Here is a 22,328-nt window from a genome sequence, read left to right as displayed (position 1 = left end):
GGTGGGCTTAATTAATTCTAACGGGCAGAAAGAATTAATCAAACCACTAATCCCGTAACTGTCCCATTAACTCCATAAACACACAGTTACAAAAAAGCATTTTCTACAATTCTCTCTCAAACTATAAACACTGTTCTCGTTTTTCTGGGCAAATATTCAGGTTTCCAACCGAGGCTTGTGAGTGCACACAAACCTTGGTGTCGTGTTAACCCTGGAGGGCAACCGCAAGTGTTCTACTACATCAGAGGTAGCGCGAAATTGTCTTTTAGAGCAGTGGTCCGACCACGGCGCGACAAGTGTTCAGTTCGTATATACGCATTATCCAGCTAAGTTGTTCCAATTATTTATATAGCTAACAAGAAGTACATGTTATGTACAAATGATAGGCTTTCCAAAACAATTCAATTATGATGATTAAGTCTCGTTCTTAAGTACTCCATCTGTATTTATTGCTCTCTCTGTATTTTATTATGAGATACATGTAGACCGGCACTCGTATTGAGAAAGGAGAGAATGTAATAAAAATAATAAAGCAAAGGGGAGTAATATAAACAAATAGAAAAAAGATGATAGAGAAATTATTTTAATCAAAGTAAAGAGGAAGTATTGTAGTGGTGGTACATAGAGGAAATTAGTCAATTACATATATGAAATAATTATAAGAGAGGTAGTAAAGTTATTAAAAATAAAAATGTGACTCATAATAAAATACGACAGAAATTGGTAAATGTGACTCCTACCTAGTAAGATCTCTCTTACTCATCCGGGGAACCACATATAACATGGAGGGAGGCTACATCGCTGGTAACCAGCGGCATAATTACCCCATATCAGGGGTATAATGGTAATTTCATCTCATGAGTTGAAAAGTCAAACAAAGTATTACATATGGGCAACAATGACAGTAATTAGTACAACAATGATAGTATTTTAATACAACAATGACAATATTTATGCAAACGATGACAATACTTATATAACACTTGTATACATACTTTTACCCATTCATTTAATATGCAACACTTTTATCCATTCATTCATTTAAGTGGTCTCTTTACTTTTTATATTTCATTACAGTTGTATACATAATTTCCTTTTTTTGGGTGATTGTGACAGTATTTTAATACAACAATGACAGTATATATACAATAATGACAATACTTATATTAGAAATGACAATATATAACAAGTTAACAACACTTTTACACATTTATTTAAAGGTGGGCCATGTTTCCAATTTTTTTTATTTTTTAAAGTGGGTATGGGATCCTTATTTCGCTGGTTACCAGCGATGTAGACAACCTCATATAACATGTGTTGTGTACTTGTGTGTACCACATTCGAGGGTAAGATGCTACTTGTTGAGTTGTTTCATACGAGGAACTATTTGATTACAAGATGAAACCCGAAATAATAATCCGCATTGACTGACCACGTGCCGGTCATGTGACCCCTTTGTTTAATTTTCCCTCCCATTATTGTGCATGTTCTTCCTTATTCAACCTTATTTCATTCTCTCTCAGGCAGCCTTCACCTCACCTCCTCACCCAAATCCTTGGAATTTCTTCCCATTGTTTGCAATTCAAGCACTTGCCATGTCAATTGAAGACAACTCGACCAATATAAGGTAAGAATCCCTCTTTAATTTCTGCTAATTTTTCACAATTGCAATTGTAGCTAAAGTTAGGGTTTCCCCCCCAAATCCCTGTTTTCCCTAATTCTGCTCAAATTTGACACAGATTTGCATCAATCATGGCTACCTTTTAACATATCAATTATAGGTGTGGGTTTCCTGTTGCGAAAAATACTTGTTTGATCAACCATACTCTCGTCATCATGGCGGTTCTCTTACAACGGCTGCTGCGTCAGGACAATTAGAACATTTCAATGGCGTTTTCATGGTGGTTCTCTCGTATACGCTCGTGTTTCCAAATGATCTTGGAACATCCCAGTTTCAAAGGTACACCAGTTTCATAAACCCAATTTCTATGGTGGTCTTCTTAGCTCAGTTATGCTGCAATATCAATCAAAATATTTTTGGATAGTGATAGAAAACTTCGATTTTGCTTTTTGTTAAGGGAGGTATCGTTTTTTGTTTTTTATAAATCTAAAAACAAAATATGAAAACCACAAAAAGTAAATTTTTTTTGCCAGTTTTCAAAATTAAAGTGATTACTATAGGCAGGTATGATTCAATCTAAAATACATAGGCTTTCAAAAGTAAAAAAACCAAAAATTGGAAACTGACAATATACGGAACTAACCCCAAGCTATTTGGGTTTGGTTGTAAGTTTGCAATAAGAATTGGTTGGTTTGTATTATAAGTCATATTATGTACTCTACACAATTGGTTTCTTAATGGAGTTTTCGTTATATGAACACATAGTTCTCCATTTTGATTGCCTTTTTAGCTTATATATTATATATTATGGCATTATGCTTTGCAATTTGAAATCAAAACAACCAAAACAAGATAACATTATAACACAAGCAAGTGAAGCAACACTAACACCCTCCAAAAGTCAACATTGGTCAGTTGACTTTAAACTGATAACTGCAGCAACAAAATAACCAACATTGCAAGAACACACATACAAAAGTAACTGCTAACACAATCCTGCAATAACTCCAACACACAACCACCAATAGAGGGTTGGACTTCCTCTGTCTTTTTCTATAAGGATGAATTTGAAGACACGAAAGAGACACTGGAGTGCTAGACACAAGAACAACAAGCCCTCCTTATCAAAAGGACACCGCTCACAAAGAGAAACGAGAAGTAAAAGGCTCAGAGAGATGACTGACATACCCTCTTTCTGTTTGCAATAGATTCTAGTTTCAATTTATTTCAATAAAGCAATTAGGGACTTTGGGGAATTGGACGATCTTTCTTTTGAGTCACCCTCTGTTATGCTGATCTTTCCAAGAGTGTAGTTTAAGCTGTGGGATAATTTTTTTTAAGTGTTTAAAAGATATAATCTCTCTGAGATGGACCTTGTCAAGGGCTTATTCTTAGTCTTTCCCTTCAAATTGTTTGGTATTTACTAGGTGGAATTATTGAATGAATGCAAAGTAAGCTTCTTGTCTGATCCTCCTATGTGCACATATCTGAATGTATTTGAACCCAGTTTGTGATCTGTGTTACATTACCTTCCTTACTCGATTCTTGCTTTCCATGGTTTTGTATTATTAAATGACGATAAAAAAATTGACCACAATGTCTGATGCAAGCAGGTTTACCCATGTGACTACAGAGAGGCAGCTTCCATTGACCTTTAATCTGGTTTGCAACAGCTGCTTGCTTAAGTCTGCTACTTAATAAATCATGATGAAAAATACCCTTGGCTGTTTTGTTTAATTAATCATTTTAACATGGTCCATTATAATCCAAAAGTCAAACAAAAAATCTTCCACTCCATTCAAAAGGGTTCCCTTCAACGAGTCTTAGGCTCTTAGCTTTATAACTTATTTTTGAAATTTGCGCCCTACAATTTCTTCCTCGTAGATACTTTTTCTCCTTGCAAAAATTGGCGTCTATGCTGTGGTTTTTATGCTTGCTTTCTCTGAGTTAATCCCATATACTGTGCTTCCATTAGTTCACTGTATTTGCATGGTTCTTTTACTTTCGATCTTATTGCTATTCCAGTGTTCTGAACTCGTATTTTTTTGTTTGATCTGAACTTGTGTCATCGTTAGCTCCCTGAAACTGTGGAGTTTGATACAAAGGACGAAGTAGAAAGCCCGTTGTTAACAACCATTAGGGATAAATGCATCACTCAGTTGTTGCTTCTCGGTGCAATAGATAGTATTTAGGTATTGATCTTTTTTCCTTTAGTATGCATAATGTGAACAACTATAACTGCTCATATATTCTTGAGTATACATGCGCCATATTTTTTAGTTATTCCTTGCAGGGAACATCAAGGTCATGTTGGCTGTAGAAAGAGTAATGCATGCTTAGATTTTTGAAGGCAGTCTAGATTAGTGTTTGAAGCATACCTATGCTCTTAAGCCCAAGGTGCTGCTGCCCCTGGGCAAGGCGTTTTCCATGAGACACAAAAATGGCACTTTGGCTGCACTAATTTTATTTCAAAATTTGTAGACAACCGTTTTTTCACTGTTCTACGAGGCACCTTTTTTTTGTAGACATACATAACCCAAATTTCCATAAACCTAGACAGTTGTTAGACTTATGCTAAAATCATGCTATTTGTTTTTAGAGCTTATATAAAGAGATTATTTTTCATTGATAATAATGTTCTTTGTGGAACCTCTTTTAGATAGTACAACTGACCTTTTCTCTGTTTTAGGAACTTGTAAATGTGGTGTGTTAAATGGAGAAACAACAATAGGCTCACCTCTAATGTTGTCTATAAAATGCTATGCACATATCCATAAATCATGAGTTCATGCACTTGCATTAATCATGTTTAAAGCTCATTTTTTGAAAGGCATGTTTAAGACAATTGTAATGTTAATCGTTATTTACGTTGCAGTAATGTGATGGACGCATCATGTTGCATCAATCATGTGCATATTGTTTATGCTTATTTATTCTATGAATTCAGCTTTGGTTTTGATTTTTGTTGCAGAAAAAGTTTTGGCCTAAGTTGAAAGCTCAGCAGAAGGTTACCATCATGGAAACTTTGCTATCCATATTGCCATATTGGATTTTGCTGCTTCATAGAATTCGTACCCTAACCTTCGATTGCGCATGCGCCACATTTCTGTGGAAAGGTAACTACTGCTTGAAGCTCCTTCATGAATTTGTATTGCTTATTAGCATCGTATGAGGAGAATGTATCATCTGTGCTTTGAAATACTTGATTTGTATTACTCTCTGTACCCGTTTGTTTTAATGTCAGTACACTAATGAACTACAAAACCTGGTGTGTTTGTTTCTTGACACTCAACCCCTGTTAGTCTGATATTTTAACGCATGGGTAACACTGCAACCTGTGCCTCAAACCTTCATATTCACATTACTCTCTGCAGACTCATTGGCAGTCATAAGTTTGTGCACAACTTAAAGACAACTGATTGGATCATCACTCTTAATTTTCTATTCCTTCAATAAAAAATCCATGAGAAACAAAAATATTGTATCCTATATGATAGAATATCGTATGTGGTAGAGTTATGTCTTAGCTTTATGATATAAGATAGAAGTCTATATGACTTAGGAAATCTACAAAGCGTAGGATATCTAGTTTGTATTATAAATAGAGGCGTACGCCCCGTAAAACACAACTACACAAGACACAACACAACATTATATTTTTCCCATCAATAATATTTTATCAAAAAATCTACTGGTTCCGTCCTTTCTTGTGCAGCTCTTAAGTGCGCACTGGCTATCTAACCTTTCTACCACCTGCATTTCCTCAAGGATTGTTTCAGCAGTATGATAGTGCTGGTATTACTCTTTTCTTGGTTTCAAAAAATACTTTTTCTTATCAATAAAGCAATATGATGCATTGCTGAGTACAACCATCTCTCAATGATAATGGAAAATGATTAGCTGGCAAGCCTATCATGTTTAACTAACTTGCTACTTTGCTAGACTACACTTATCTGTTTTCCAAACTTCCCTGCAAAAGATTTTCCCGTGAAAGCTGTTCAAAGCCAACAAGCTTTAACGAAAAGTTACAGTTCCAGAAACCTTTATGGGAGTTTATGGTTTCCAATTCATCTTATAGGTTCATGCAGCTGACTTATAATAGTAAAATCTACTCTTACTCTGCATGCATAAATTTTGTACTGCTGTATAATTAGTTCAGCAATGTGTGCTGCGGTTGCCTCTATTCTCTTTCACAGAAATCTTGAGAACAATAAGGATTCAATGGTTTTCATCTCCTTTTCATTGCTGATTTCTTCTTGCTTTTTCTATTACCTTCCTGTGTCATCATTCATTATCATTATCATTACCCCATTGCCTCGAAGAGGCTCCCGCAAGAAGCGTGGTAAGGGGGGGTTGGACGTACGCAACCTTACCCATGCACCTGCAAAGAGGTTGTTTCCAATTGACCCAAAAGAGATAATGGGACAACAACGGGACGACCATCTTCTACTTCATGGAAAAGAAGCGAAAAGGTTTTAATAGCCATTTTGATTTAGTTCATTACATCCCATCGGAAATGGACAAATACCTTCCTGTGCCTGACTTGAAAATAGCACTTTTGTTGTTGATTGTAGATTCTCTCATATTTGTTGCCTTTAATTTTTTTTTCTTCTTGAATGATAAGTACATTTATTAACACACGTTGATACTGGCAGGCCTCCATTAAATCTTCTACGCCAAGAATTGGCTAGTACCTGTATATACATGGATATATTACAGAAAAGCACCTCAGAACTTGATAGTAGTAGAGAGAACAATATTGAAACGAATGACATTCGGGATTCAAATGCCTCCTCGACCCCTAGCAACCTAAGCACAATGCCTATTCTGCTGCTGATGAGAATCTTGGTCAGGTAGCAGAAGAAAACTGGTATCATTTTGTGGATATATTTTGAAGGAGGCATCCATATCGGAAGTCTCTCCGATGGATTGTTAGATTCAAATACCATTTTCTGATAAGTTCTAGTATAACTGCTTGCTATTCATGTGTGAAGAGTCAAAATATTTGATTGTAGAATGCCATCTATTCAATTAACATGTGGCCGGATAAATAGACTTCAACATGCCATCAAATTTTTCCTTATAATTTGTTGTATAGTTTACTGTCAAATAATCTATCTGGCTAGTTTTGTCACCTACAAAATAGCCATTTGACTAGTATTTTATTGGGTGGTAAACATGATAGATGTTATTCCATTGTATTATGTTACTTTGGTGCATGGGGGATGTTTTTCTAGTTCTTTATTTTTAAGTGTCTCAATAATTCATACTTCCTCCTATTCTTTATAGTTGCAAACTTGCAACATAGTGGAATTTGCACTATTTACATAATTTACTTTACTTGCTTTTTATGATCTATGCTTTAGGAAAAACATATTGATGTGGGATCTTGTTAGATTCGTCTTAATGTATATTTTGCGAAAATCAATTTTTTAGAATTTTTACTTATCGGTAACTAAATATATCAATTGTTCAAGATATGCATTGGCAAGAGTGAAAACAAAGTGTTGCAACTAAAAAGAATTGGAGGAAGTATTTATCATCATTTACACTTGTTTATTTTGATATTTTTTTTTTGCCTCTATTGAGAATTAATTGCTATTCAAGAGACTTTTTTTGCTACTTGTCCAATTTTCTTCTGAGCCCGAAGGTCCAGCCAATATTGGAATTTTGTAGTTTTTAAGTCTTCTAAAGGATGAAATTATGCATTTTTTTTGGTAGATATAATTAGTCCTCAAGTAATAACTACGGAGTATTAGAAAAACCAAATTGTCCTTGCAAATTTTATTAGCTCAAACTGACTGTTTTGTCTCTTCGATATGCAGGTCATCTTCTATGAATAGTCATGTATTCAGAAAACATCTCAGAAAGTTCTACCCATTGCTTACCAAGCTTGTGTGCTGTGATCAGGTGATTATCTTACTTAGCTTTGTATTGGATTTTATTCATGTTAGTATGTTGATCATTGAACTGCAAGCACCAACTTCTCTGCTACTGATATTGCTGAATGCATGAGCACGATTCAAAAATACTGTTTCCAGTTTACTTCTTTTCTAAGAAGTGGTGTATAACAGAATAAAAATAAACGTGTACTTCAATTGAAAACATCGTTATTTTTCCTCCCCTCTATTATTCTTGGGCTCTCAGATAACAGTCTGATTTTTAACCACTATCGTTGTGCTGTTTAGTGAATTGGTTCACACGGAGTGGTAAATATATACGTATGGATCTTATGGTTTGTTTGTTATTTCTGGTTGAGATGTTGGCTGTTTATTTGGAGAGTATATTCCTTATTTGGCTAAATTACTGGAATCCAGATTCGTGCATAAGTATCCAATATAGGGTCAAGCATGTGATTAATGTCCTGGTTATTGTCTTAGGTTGTTAAAGTGGAGATACGTACATGCAGCTTTTAGAAGACTGAAACAGAATAAAGGGAATAAACAAAGCTTCCAACTTTTGTATTGAATTTGAATGTAATGTACAAGGAAGCTTTAAAGCTTAAACCCTAATTAAAAACTAATCCTAATGCCTGAAACAAGAAAAACCCTTCCAAGTGGAAGGTAAAAACCTGTAGGCCAAATCTACGGAACCAAATTAAAATCAAAATCATAAAAATTGTTGCTGCTATACTTTGTAGGATTTGCTAGAAGATCCCCCAAGTCTTCCCAACACAGATTATCATCGTCATCGCCGCGAACTACTTGTTGATTGATTTGTGGGTAGTCGTCGTTCAGTTTTTGATCATCAGAATTCAGCAAGTCCAGGTAAGAAATTATATTATTCCCCTCATCCACCGAAGAAGAAGTAGCAGTATTTCTTTCGTTTTCTTGATTGTTTGGAGATGTTTGTGAATTCTGCAGATCTTGTATAGATATCACACATTCCGGATTATCGATATTAACTTGGGTAGTAGTAGTACTACTATTCAAGTTATCACTTTTTTGCAGATAGTCGTCGATCATTTGTTTCAACCACAAGTCTGAATTGTCATTATCGATCATCTCCTTCGTTTGTTGTTCTTGATCGGTAGATTGTTGAAGTTGAAGATGGACTAAGCACTGCCTTTTGTTTTCTTGGAGAAGATCTTCATCAACATTATTATCCACAATAGAAGTAGAATTAGTAGTACTACTGATTGCTTGTTTCCTTTTCTTGGTGGTGGATTTAGGGATCTTCTTCTCGATTCGACAAAGAACCAAAGCATTATCATCAGTTGACATCAACTCCCTCATACTCCATTCGACACGATCAGGATTAGCAACACCAGTTTGGTCTATGAACTTGAGATAAGTTCGTGACCCAATTTTAATATCTTGGCCGCCATCTTTGTTCTTTACCTTAACAGATTCGGATCTCTCGTTTCTCCAAAAATCATCACCGCTACCCACTGATCGAACTACGTTCTTGCCGTTGCAACCTTTCTTCTTAGAAACGGGAACCAAACGAGTGAAGAAATACCTGACAGTATCTTCTTCTTCGCGGTCTGATTCTCCAAAAGAATCGAAAATCTGAGAAGGATGATCTCCCTTTTTGCCGTATACGTTAGCATCGGGCATTCGAGGGTATACTGCTGGTGTTGGCACGCCATGTATCTTTCTCCAAAGAAAGAAGTTAATTAGTTCTTCATCTGTTGGATCGAACTGAAACCCTGGCATTAGATTCATACTCATTGCTAGTAGCTAGATCGATTGAGTTTACTGTTAACAAAACATAAGGAAGATTACACAGAGACGTTGTACGTAGTATTTATAGTTTTCTAGGCCGGTTATTATGAAATTTAATCCTATACCTGGACTAATTAAAACAATTCTAGATTAGATTGAACTCCAGTAATAATTATGGAAACTTAATTTGTTGTAGATAAAATTTGACTTATTCTACCAAAGTAAAGTACGTTGGTTGATTGGAGATTGGAGACTGGATTTACTAAGGATACTAAAAATGAAAACAGATCGAAATTAGCGGGAAATACAGAAATCTAACAATTGGCAATTTTAAGTAAACAAGGACTGGACTAGACAAAAATCAAATTGAATAATTGATTTGGTATGTGGTCAAATCTAATTATAGGTATGGCTTATTTTTTTGGTTATTCAATCTAAAGCATATGAATTTCAAAATTTAAAAAAAAAAAAAAAAAAATCTGTAAACTGGCAGTGATGTCGAACGCGCCCTAATTGGTTGCTTAGTTTGCAATAAGAATGGGGTGGTTTGTAATTAAAAGTCATATTTTAATGGAGGTTTTGTTTATTGAAAGCATCGTTCTCTATTTTGATTGCTTTTCTAGCTTAAACGAAGTAAGTATATTATGCATGCAAAATGAAATCAAAACAACCAAATTAAAGAAGATAAACAAGCAAGTGAAGCAACACTTAACACCTCCAAAAGTCAACATTGGTCAGTTGACTTTAAATGACAAGTAACAACTGCAGCAACAAAATAACCTACATTGCAAGAACACATATACAACTAGTAGCCGCTAACACAATCCTGCAAAAGAGCAAAGTCAACCTTGTTTGTTGATAGAATATTACAGGCAAACCCACATCGTACATTGATAATTTAAGTATACAACCTTCAAAATGCGTCCCATAAACGACTACAGTAGTTTCAAAAGTAAACGAGTACCTCACATTTGAGATTCTTTAAGATTGTAATTGTAGTATACGATTTTAGTTAGCACGTTTTTAGTTTTGAACTTACTTAAATATACAGTAGATACTTCCTCCGTTCCTAAATAGTTGCACCGTTTTGACTTTTATGTTTGTCAACGCATAAGTTTGACCATCAATACTTATAATTGTGTTTTATTAATAATTATAAAAAGTTGATATATTTAAAATATATATTAAGATAAACCTTAGAATACTTTGTATAATAATTTTTAATTTTATTTATTAGTAGAAAATTGAGGTCGAGCAAGACAAGTGAATAGTATCAAAAGTCAAAATGGTGCAATTATTTAGAAACGGAGGAAGTATATAACATCGAACCAATACATGATTTTGTCATAAGTTTCGAATCATCGTACAATATACCAATATTATATAATGCTTACAAAAAAATTCACTATTGAATATTATTTGGCAAAATGATAAAGGTCATAACATGCGACCTTTAAGATGTGTCGCAATGGTGACATGACACGATTATGGCCCTGTTTTGCAAAATTAGCGGTAGCGGGTAGCGGTTAGCGGTTGAGTAGCGGGTAGCGGTTAAAGTAGCGAGTAGCGGTGAATAGTAGCGGGTAACGGTTAGCTGTCAAAGTAGCGGTAACTAATATGAGTGTTCGGTAAAAGTAGCGGTTGATATTATAAAAATAAAAATAAAAGCAAGAATATTATTTAAAACTTTATTATAAATTTGTCAAACGCTACCCGCTACCTTAAACGCTACTAATTTTAACGTTTGACAAAAGCTACTCAACCGCTACCTCAATCGCTAACCGCTACCTAAATCGCTACTTTACCAAACACTTACATATTTTACAAGTAGCGTCTTGACTAGGTCAAAACGCTACCCGCTACCTCAAACGCTACCGCCGAACACGCCCTATGTGTCATAACTTAAATTGAAAAGTAAGATATTTAACTTTTTTTGTTGAAAGGAAGTAAGATATTTAACTTATATAACATATTTTACCTGTTATGAAAAAAGTTATTTACAAATTTAATAATATAATTTTTTATTTCAGAAAAATATTTATAATTTGTATAGAAAATTAGAAAAAAAAATAAAAAACTTTCATAAATTCGGTAATGGATAGAAAAAATTGAAAGCGGTAATGGAATAATAAAAATCGCAGTGGATATCTTATTAGCAACAACTTTTATATTTTAAAATTAATTTCAGTGGATATAAAAAATAGTGGTTTGTGTTCTTGAAATTAATTTTAAATTTTCTTTTAAATACTTAGTAATTTTCTTTCAAACCACAGTTGAAATTGGATTATTGTAATTCAGTTCTTAAAATAATTTTAATAATGAAGGAACTTTTTTTAATGATGGCTAGGCGTCCAACTCAGTACTCATTGGCAATTGAAATTAAAGTGAATGTTTATTTTATTTCATATTTTGTAATTATACAAAAATATATTACTCGCAACGTTTGTTAATTTCACGCATGCCGATGCACAACTTTGATCATTTATATCTTAAATTCTCTTTATGCAAAAATTATAAAAAGTTGATATTTTGAAAATACACATTGAGACGAATCTAACAAGATCCCACATGACTATGTTTTATCTTATATAAAAAACACTACGAATAGTCAAAGTGAATTATATGAATAGTGGCAAAAGTCCAAACGTTGCGAGTATTAAAAGACGGAGGAAGTATTAGATTATAATATTTTTATTTATTAATTTATAATTTACACATTTCAAGATGCATCCCCAATTTCCTCGTTGTAGTTTGGCTCTCCCTTTGCTTTTATTAATGGTGATTATTATCATTCTTCTTCATATAATTTGCATATAATTATTTCTCTTCAACTAATTTATTAACTTATAATTTAATTTCCTTCATTTGTAGATTGGTTATGCAATTGGAGAAAATGATCAAGTTTATCATCATCAAGACCATTCAACAACACCACATATGGACCATTCTGTGCAAGTGTTCGTTCTTCACCCTTAAAGACCTTAAGGTAGGAAACACTATACCTGTTTTCTTTCGGAGGAAATACAAATACATATCAGATATGTATGGGAAAATACATATCAGAACAAAAGACAAAATAGGAAAAAGGACAAAAAAATAAATTAAATGGTACTTTTCCAAACACAAATGGTACTTTTTTTTACAGAATGTTACTTTTTTTTACAGAATGGTACTTTTTTTACATGAATGGTACTTCCTTTTTTGTCTTTTAGCTATTTGTCTTTTAGTTGATATGCAGATATGCGAAAAAACAAACCCCTTTCTTTCGCCCGTCTACATCTCATTTTCTTCCTAGGGTAGAATACTAGAATCTGATTTAATACCTTTCTCAACATCTGACAATCATGTTTGGGTTTTATCATATATGTATGCTTAATTAATTTTCTACTAATTAATCACTGTTTCGGAATTCATAGTCCAATTTATGTAATAAGTGATTAGTGATATGTTGTAATATCAAATTATGAATGAATGTATTGGTACAATAAAGTTTGTGATTTGCAATAATTCTTTTCATAGCTATGTGTGGCTACATGTAGGAGTGTGATCGATGTTAAAATTAAAGGATATCATCTGCTTTTTTTTTTTTTTTTTTTTTTAATAATCTGAGGTAACAAATTACCAAAAATGTAAAAAAATTAATAAATTACGGATATATCATACGCAATAGAGTTATCTAATTTATACGTAGTACTACGTACACTATTAGTTTTATTTTACTTTTGGGTACGTAATACTACTAGTATAATGTTTTTTTTTGGGAAATTCTCTTTGGTAGCAATGAACTTTGTCATATTCTCAATGGTAGCAAAGTTTTTGCCAAATCCTCCCATATAGCATTGCTTCTATAATTTTTCTCTGTAGTAGCATTTTTATTTTATTTTTATAATTACCACTTAATAATTAAATAAAATAAAATTAACCTGTTCGTAATCCCATTTTAAAAAAAATTGCAGCGATTTTGGTCAAACAAAAACAGAAACTCCATTAAGTGGTTTTCATGGTTTCGGTTTGGAAAATGTCCCAGTCCGGCGATACGGAGTACTTCCCTTCTATGTCCTTTTAGGTTTGCTCTCTAATTTTTTTGACACTCTGTCTCTCAATTCATTATGGGCAGTTAATTGCTAATGAGAAGATTCAAGATTTCAACTTTGTCCTCCCTAATTCTCTATCCCCTTACATTTGTCCATTTTGTAGTATAATATTTTTTTTTCTCTATTCAATTAGTGTGAATTTGGAGATTCTTGGCAGAATATGTAGTCAAAGTGCCAATTAAAATGAACTAAAACAATTCAATATATTGCTCTTAATTGTTTTTAGGAATAGACAAGATACGCAGGACATGGATGGAAGCTGTTAAAGTAAGACTCAATTGTTTTTAGGAGAAGTTTAATGTAGTGTTACATTAGCTTCGAAACTACTAATGTTACAAAATATTGATTATTTTATAATTAGGTGGTAATTACAAAAATAATGCTACCATAGAGAAAATTTTAAAAAGTAAGGCTATTTAAGAGGATTTGGTAAATATTTTGCTACCATTGAGAATTTGCAATAGTTCATGGCTATCAAAGAGAATTTCCCTTTTTTTTTGGGTATGTGTGAAACTATTTTTATTTATTTTTTATTGTAAATAGAGGCGTATACGCATGACTAATATTAAACGACACTCAAATAAAATACTCTATAGTGGGGATTATTTTGCAAAGGACATAATTTCCCCATGGACGACACTCAAATTTTGTGTATTTTATATGAACTTTTAAACAAATATAATTTTGTGTATTTTATATGAACTTTTAATATTAAAGGTTTAGATTATCTCAAACAAATGGCTAGGATTAAAATATTATAATTGTGTTTTAAGGAAAAATATTCTAGATTGAATTTCCCCCCTCCCCACCCCTTTTATTTTTTATTATTATTGTTATTTAAAAGGATAATAATTAAGTAATACGAAGTAACAGATTAACTGTTGGGATATACTCCGTAATTTGTTAGGATTCATGCATATCCTTTGTCAAACAATATCTCTAATTAACCGAGGACTCTCACTAATTTGAATTTAAATTACTTTGTCAAACAATATCTCTAATTAACCGAGGACTCTCACAAACAAATCAATATACTACGTATATATCTAATTCTTCCTACAACAACAAACTATTTTCAATTGAAAATCTTAACATTTTCTCATTTTCTGAATCCTTAGTTTCTTTGTTACGACCATGAAGGGCGATAACCAACATACCCAAAGAAAAAGGAAATACATTGACGCAATTTACCAAGCAGAAGATGAGGCTAATAATTCAAAACTCGACCTTTCTCTCTCTATCCCTTCTCCAGAATCGGAATCGGAACCTGTTAAGAGGCCTCCTGCCTCATCTAGGCCACAACGTGGTCGATGTAACACGGCACGAGGCGGCCGAACCGAGGCTGGACGAAGGGTGGTCAAGAGTGAGACCATCCCGAGCCCGTACCCATGGGCTACGGGCCGGCGGGCCACGGTTCATACCTTGAAGTATTTACTAGATAATGGGATACGTATCATTTTTGGTGAAGTGCAATGCAAAAAGTGTGAGAAGATTTACAACATTGAGTATGATGTCAAAGAGAAGTTTGAAGGGATTGCTTCTTTCGTTATGGACGGGCTCGAGGGGTGGCACGACCGGGCCCCCGAGCAATGGGCCACGATTAAGCTTCCTACGTGCAAGTTTTGTGGAGAAGAAGATAGTTGTAAACCTATTTTATCCGAGAAGAAAAAATCTATCAATTGGTTGTTTTTGTTGCTAGGTCAACTTATAGGGTGTTGCACTTTGGATCAACTTAAGTATTTTTGTAAGCATACTAATATTCATCGAACCGGGGCGAAAAATCGGGTGCTTCTTTATACATATTTGGCATTGTGCAAGCAACTTGAGCCTCATCTTCCGTTCAATTATCAAGCTATTCCATGATTGAACCAGGGTACATGGTGAATTTGGCTAAAAATATAGATTTTGGTTTTGTTAGGAATATTAAATAAATAAATCTAATGGTCTTTAGATTTGTTTGAGTTTGATATGTATGAGGTTTACTTTTGAATAGTTAGGGTTTTCGATTTTATATAGTTTCAAATTAAATAGATCTACTACTTGTAGTTGTAGTGATGGCTTTTGATCACCATGTAATTTTTTTTAAGTTAATGATTGCAAAAAAAATAGACATTATCGTGTTTATTAAAGCAAAGAATTTGTACTTCTATTTTTGTTTTTTTATTTATGGCATGATTGTCAATTCTCAATCCGACCCAGTGAATCCGATGGGTTTGTCCGACCGTTTAGAATTCGAACCGTTTAGACCCCGCGAGTTAAAATTCGAAATCCGATCCGATCCGATTATATTCAACCCGAATCCGACCCAACCGGTTAGTATTGATCCGATTAAGATCCGAATCCGTTAACAGACCGATCCGTGACAATCCGAATCCATTTAATCCGATCCGAAGTGATCCGTAACCCGTTTATGATCCGATCTGTTTCAATCCGAATCCATTCCAACCCGAGGAATATCCGTTTAATCCGATCTGTTTTTAATCCGTGACCCGTTTAATCCGGCCCGTTTCAACCCGTGACCCGTTTTTAATCCGTGACCCGTTTAATCCGAACTAATTCCAACCCATGACACGTTTAATCCAAATCAATTTTTGTTGCTTGAATTTTCTAGTTATTCAAGGCTAATCTCCTGTCACCAAATTTAATTCAAAGCAACATAATAACATTTTTATGTATATAAATTATAATGGTGAGAATCTACGGTCAAAGTTTTCATACTTTGGACACATATTCTAAGACATAAAGAACTTTCAGTAATGGAGGTAGTATTAAACCAAGTTATACAATATATTTAATAACTTATATTACTGATCTTAAATTCTTATTACTTTTAAAAGTTAGTTATCGTTTTCGTCCCATAATTAAGTCATCGATATGATAATATATAATTTGCAACCGAACTGACCCAAATTCCAACCCGCTACCAAATAACTCGATCCGATAATTACCCAACCCAATATAAAATTGAATCCAATGTAACCAGGCTAAATTTGTTTCAATCCGACCCGTTTTAGTCTGTTACCGATTAATCCGTTCCGATATGAATCCGATCCGAAATGAATCTGACCGACATGAACCCGAACCCGTTATAGTCCGACTGAACCCATTAACAATCCGTCATATTCCAATCCGATCCGATCCGATCCGACCCAAACCGACTACAATCCGCCCCGTTTACAACCCAATCCGATACGAATCCGTGAATAAAAAATCCGACCCGATCCGGTCCGTTATGTTTTCAATCCGATCCGATCCGACCCGTTAGCGAAATTAATCCGTTCCAATCCGATCCGTTTCAACCCGAATCCGATGAGTCCGACCCAAACCCGATCTGTTGATCCGATTTAACACCCCTACATGGAAGTGTACTTCAATTGATTACTGTTGTTTAATAGGAATGAAAAACCATTTTTCTGTCACACTCCAGTAAAAGACTCTAATATGCTCAAGACACTCACAATTTAATGATAAGGAAACAAGGGACTTATCTGTAATCTTGGGTAATTTCTTGAGCTATACTAAGGTGATAAGAGATTCTTAAATTGACAATATATTTGGCGGCGGGTTTCAGTGGTAGGATATTTTAAGGTGTTTTGTGCAAAAGTAGGGAGTTATATAACAATTCACTAAAAGAACCAACTCTTTTATACGGCCCACGACCCATCGTGATAAGTCCAACCGTTTTTATCATCAAACACTATGGGTAGTTTGGTTGACATAAGAATTAAAATTTCATAGGAAGTTTGTTTTCATGTGAAGTTATTTCCTTTGTGAACATCCTAGGAAATGACATACTCTTGTTTGGTTGCACTAAGTATTTCACATTTCCTAGGAAATGACATGGGAATTGTGACTTATCAAGAGGAGGGTGGGTGCTCCAAATTCCTAGGAAGTTCTATTTCCCTATCTTATTAATTTCATGTCAACTAAATAACATGATAAATGTGCACTTCCCCCTCTAATTGCTTGCAACCAAACATCACCTATATATGTCGATATGTGACACTTTTCAAATTACATTCATTTATTGTATTTACGCATAATAAATTAGTAAAATCTCTCTTACTCCGACCATCAACTGACTTAGATATATATCGGAGGGATTTTCAATCCTATATATCACATTCGAGACCAAGAGGCTACTTATTTTATATGCAGAACAATTTGGCGCCATCTCATTAATAAAAACTTTAAAAATACAAGAGGACACTCCCTCATAATCCGGCATTGACATACCACGTGCCGGTCATTCACCCTCTACCATTATTGTGCATGTTCTTCCTTGTTCAACCTTATTTCATTCTCTCTCAGGCAGCCTTCACCTCACCTCCTCACCCAAATCCTTGGAATTTCTTCCCATTGTTTGCAATTCAAGCACTTGCCATGTCAATTGAAGACAACTCGACCAATATAAGGTAAGAATCCCTCTTTAATTTCTGCTAATTTTTCACAATTGCAATTGTAGCTAAAGTTAGGGTTTCTTTCCCCCCAAATTCCCGGTTTCCCTAATTCTGCTCAAATTTGACACAGATTTGCATCAATCATGACTTCCTTTGAACATATATAGGTGTGGGTTTCCTGTTACGAAAAAGACTTATTTGATCAACTATACTATCGTCTTCATGGTGGTTCTCTCGTATACTCTCGTATACTCTCGTCTTCATGGTGATTCTCTTGTAACGGCTGCTACGTCAGGAAAACTAGAACATTTCAATGGCGTTTTCACGGTGGTTATCTCGTATACGCTCGTCTTTCCAACATCCTGGAACATCCCAGTTTCATAAACCCAATTTCTATGGTGGTCTTCTTAGCTTCACTTATGCTGCAATTTCAATCAAAATATTTTTGGATAGTGATAGCAAGCTTTGATTTTGCTTCTTGTTAAGGGCTCGTTCCGGTATCATTATTTATTTATTTTTTTCAGTTTTCTGCTTTTTACAAAATATGAAAACTTTTCAGATTTTTGTTGTCACTTTTCAAAATCAGCATGATTACCGTAATTATATGACTATTTTTTGCTTCATGGTTCTCTAAATCATATGAATTTCAAAACCAAAAACTGAAAACTCACAATGATACGGAACTAGGCCTAATCTATTTGGGTTTGGTGGTTTAGTTTGCAATAAAAATGGGTTGGTCTCTAATTAAAAGTCATATTTTAATGGAGGTTTCTTTTATTGAAAACACCATTCTCTATTTTGATTGCTTTTCTAGCTTGTACGAACTATATTATGTTTGCCAAATGAAATCAAAAAACAACCAAAAGAAGATAACATAAGCAAGTGAAGCAACACTTAAAAACCCACCAAAAGTCAACATTGGTCAGTTGACTTTAAATGACAAGTAACAACTGCAGCAACAAAATAACCTACATTGCAAGAACACATATACAACCAGTAGCCGCTAACACAAATCCTGCAATAACTCCAACACACTACCACCAATAAACCACCAGCAAACGCCATCGCTTTACTACAGCCACAACAGCTCACGAGTGCACCTAATGAGCCTATACTGATCTGAGAAGTCCGAACCTGCTGACTTTAGAAACTGATGCACTACACCAGCTGCAGCAAGCTCTAGACACCATACTGCCAGAACCATCCAATCATAAGCACTGAATACAAAATTACAATATTACGGAGTACTTCTTAGGCTGGAAAAAAATCAACACATTGTTAACAAAGATTAAAATGCACCAACAATAAAGGTTCCAAATCCACCAATCTAATTACCAAAAGAGCAAAGTCAACCTTGTTTGTTGATAGAATATTACAGGCAAACCCACATCGTACATGATAATTCTAGTATACAACCTTCAAAATGTGTCCCAAAAGTGACTACAATAGTTCAAAAAGTTAATGAGTAAACTGATGTAGTGCCTAACCTGAAGCAGTAGCAATATTTGACTAGGACTAGGCGTACCATAAGCATAAATTAGCTAGCATATTACACTTCGTATTTTATTATTATATAATCATCAACCCCAAACCATATTAAGGTAATGTACACAACAAAATACAAGAAAAGAGTCATACAAACCAATACAAAGCAAACACAATTTCAAGCTATTTATACATTTGGTAATCTTTACCCTTACTAACAAGGCAACCTTGCTGCAAGAAATGTCTCTGTTCTTCGTTGTCTGGGTATGAGTAAGATGGTGAGACGAGTCGTCTCAAGGATGGGCTGTTATCCACAATCCAGGCTATAATGTTGATATCCACATTCAAACAAGCACTAAGGCTTAAGAATCTCAGTTTTTTACACGATTTTATCACCTCTTTTACCCCTTCTTCTGTCAACTCGTCGCAATCCTCTAGATCCAAATGAACCAGCCCAGGGCACATCCTCACCAACATCCCTAACACTTCATCAGTTATTTCTGAAGATTTTACGTCCAATACCTTTAACGTTGAGATTATTGCGTCTTTTCTGGATACTACTTTCAGTTGGCACGCGGCTAAGTTCATGTTCACGAGTCCCCTGTTGCACTCTAGGATATCAGCCACATCCAGTTGGTTATTGCGTGTAAAACAAGAAGATAGCCTAATCTTCTCCACTTCGGGACTAATGTTGAGGATCCTTTTAAGACTTGAAGTGGTCAAGTATGAATTTGATGATAAATCCAAGCACTTTATTGCAAAGTTCTTCATAAGGCCATCATAATTGCATTCTTCTCTACCGAGGCTCGACATTCCCATTTTAAGATGGCGTAGAAGAGGGCATCTTTGAGTGAGCACAATAAAAGCTGAATCAGATAGATCAGGACTATCAACGAGAGAGATTGATGTCAGGCTATGAAGAAACGGAGACAAGTACTCTACATACTCGTTTGTAAGGAAATCTGCTCCCATAAGGTCTAAAGAATTTAGAGATTGATACGAGTGCAGGAGCCTTGAAATTCCATCAAACGTATAACTTTTGCAGAAAATAAGAGAGAAACTAGTCAGAGGGATTCGTGCTTCGGCAATAGAATAGAGAAACTCGTCGGAGATACCCACATTTGTGAATACTAAGTTTGGAGGGAAGTTAGTGACACCAGATGATCCAACCGTAAAATGTGCACTTAGACGCAAAGTTTTCAATTGATCACTATTTTTTACAAGGAATGAAATACCGTTTTCCGTCACACCGCAGTAAGAGACAGTAATATGCTCAAGAAACGCACAATTTGACGATAAGGAAACAAGGGACTTATCTGTAATGTGTTGATTATAATAAAAGTTTATCTTGCGTAATTTCTTGAGCTTTGATGACAGATAATCTATCCCTTCATCGGTTACAACGATCATCTTTCTGTTGTCATCATAACTCGAACACGCGATCTGAAGCTCCTCCAACTGAGGGAATGAGTCTGCTATACTGATAGCATCTTCATCTCCTAGTGCCCCTGGTGAACAATCCAGCACCTTGAGATTTTTCATTTTTGAGCTCAACTGTTGTAAACAAACTTTTTGTAGACTTCGAATTCCAGACATATTCAACTCTTCCAAGTCTAACCCAGATCGCGCTATCGTAAGAACAGCTTGATTAAGGTCCCCTGTGAAGGACTGGAGTTTTATCTTCTTGAGGTTGGAAAATCTTTGCAGCAAACGAGAGAGTGTTTCAACTGATGGACTGAAAACATTTATGCTAACTCGGATCGAACTTGTGATTGACAGGAATCTCTTGCTGACTAAAGAGATTGATTCCAGGTTGTTTTCATCGTCGAGATTGTTAAAGATCATCCCCCAACAGTCATCAGGCAGTTCTTTGCTTGTTTCTGCTGCCATTTTATCTGTATGAAGTTTTATATTTATTTCCAGCATGAAATAAATATGTATATATGGAGTAGTTCATCTTTGAGAGAAGGGTCTCCTAATATATGACTCTGGTTTTCTTTAAAGACGACCATTACTTTTTTGACTTGGTTTATCAAGCTTGACCAGTTCAATTGTTCTGCAATATTACATGCTTTGACTCAGTTTCAGATACTGATCTAGAACCTTGTTTATGGTGAAAAGTAAAAGTTATCTTGTGAATGAAGGATGTGTTTTCATGTAAAAGGTGATTTTGTATTGTTGAATTTGTGTTCAGTAGTGTTGTAAAGTAAAGATCATAACCCAACATTCAACAGGCAGTTTTTTGCTTGTTTATGCTGCCAGCCTGCCATTTTTATTTGTATAAAGTTCTAGAGAGGAGGGCCTCCGTAATGTAATTATTCTTCTTACCCTTAAAAGTAGAGCTGATCAACATGTGCCTGACCCGGCCCGAAAAATGCCGGGTTTTGGGCAGAATTTTTCAGGCCGAGTTTTTTTAAAAATTTGCCGGAAAATAATAATTTTAGTTATAAATTTGGCCCGGCCTGAAAAGCAAATGGGCACAAAAATTGGCCATTGGGACTGACCCGACCCTGCACGACATAATTGGCAGAATTTTATTATCCTGACCTGGCCTGAACCCAGACAGGCCCGACCCACCTTTTGATCGGGTCTACTTAAAAGAGTTATAGGATTAGCAAAGACAGAAAATTCCATGGTTAGAGTCTGTTTTCTTTAAAAGACCACTTATTATTTCTTTGACTTAGTATATGAGTATATCAAGCAGACCTGTTCAATAGTTCACCAAAATACCCCTACCCGGAAATCTCCAACATACTTTCCGGGGGAAGTTATTTACAAAAATACCATTCCGTCCAGCTCCCTATATTTTAGGCCCAAATCCCAAGGTTTGTGACAGTCCAACTGGTTTTCTCTACGCATAAGCAGAAGTGTAAGTAGTAAAACCCAAAAAGTGGTAAACAAAAGGTACCAACAATCAAAAAAAGTCTTACAAAAACAAGAGGAGAATACTTGAAGAAAAAATCAACTTGAGAAGAAGTAAAATAAAGTGAAATTATGCAAAGATGTTCAACAATGAAACACTTTGTATATACGTAATAGAAACTCTGTAAGGCATTGAAAT

The 22,328-nt window shown here is 34.8% G+C and overlaps 5 protein-coding genes across 6 annotated transcripts; 3 read left to right on the top strand and 2 right to left on the bottom strand.

The window, feature by feature from the left end:
• Positions 1–1,474: 1,474 nt before the first annotated feature.
• On the top strand, positions 1,475–8,458 carry LOC110786078 (brefeldin A-inhibited guanine nucleotide-exchange protein 5). Its single transcript, XM_056838578.1, has 6 exons — positions 1,475–1,627; positions 1,740–1,960; positions 4,593–4,737; positions 6,277–6,474; positions 7,447–7,531; positions 8,262–8,458. The coding sequence occupies exons 3-6, from the start codon at positions 4,715–4,717 to the stop codon at positions 8,334–8,336; spliced, it is 381 nt and encodes a 126-aa protein (XP_056694556.1). The 5' UTR covers positions 1,475–1,627; positions 1,740–1,960; positions 4,593–4,714; the 3' UTR covers positions 8,337–8,458.
• Positions 8,411–9,294, bottom strand: LOC130469455 (NAC domain-containing protein 41-like). The gene is made up of 2 exons (XM_056838783.1): positions 8,562–9,294; positions 8,411–8,478 (listed from the first exon to the last, which is right to left on the bottom strand). The coding sequence occupies exons 1-2, from the start codon at positions 9,292–9,294 to the stop codon at positions 8,411–8,413; spliced, it is 801 nt and encodes a 266-aa protein (XP_056694761.1).
• A 5,222-nt stretch (positions 9,295–14,516) lies between these two features.
• Positions 14,517–15,245, top strand: LOC130469454 (uncharacterized). The gene has a single exon (XM_056838782.1). The coding sequence runs from the start codon at positions 14,517–14,519 to the stop codon at positions 15,243–15,245; it is 729 nt and encodes a 242-aa protein (XP_056694760.1).
• Positions 15,246–17,545: 2,300 nt separating this feature from the next.
• Positions 17,546–18,342, top strand: LOC130469356 (uncharacterized). Of its 2 annotated transcripts, none has more exons than XR_008929848.1 (2): positions 17,546–17,797; positions 17,913–18,342. XR_008929848.1 is itself a non-coding variant. In XM_056838577.1 (2 exons), the coding sequence occupies exons 1-2, from the start codon at positions 17,655–17,657 to the stop codon at positions 18,164–18,166; spliced, it is 360 nt and encodes a 119-aa protein (XP_056694555.1). In that variant the 5' UTR covers positions 17,546–17,654; the 3' UTR covers positions 18,167–18,342. The 2 variants fall into 2 exon arrangements, 1 of the variants encoding a protein (XP_056694555.1); XM_056838577.1 differs by having other exon boundaries at positions 17,950–18,342.
• Positions 18,343–18,854: 512 nt separating this feature from the next.
• Positions 18,855–21,157, bottom strand: LOC110786050 (uncharacterized). Its single transcript, XM_021990555.2, has 2 exons — positions 19,477–21,157; positions 18,855–18,973 (listed from the first exon to the last, which is right to left on the bottom strand). Exons 1-2 carry the CDS (start codon positions 21,155–21,157, stop codon positions 18,855–18,857), a joined length of 1,800 nt encoding a protein of 599 aa, XP_021846247.2.
• Positions 21,158–22,328: the final 1,171 nt, after the last annotated feature.

The sequence above is a fragment of the Spinacia oleracea genome, chromosome 3, assembly GCF_020520425.1.
Source record: "Spinacia oleracea cultivar Varoflay chromosome 3, BTI_SOV_V1, whole genome shotgun sequence".
Taxonomy (NCBI): Eukaryota; Viridiplantae; Streptophyta; class Magnoliopsida; order Caryophyllales; family Amaranthaceae; genus Spinacia; species Spinacia oleracea.
This window is presented reverse-complemented; position numbering and strand designations above follow the sequence as displayed.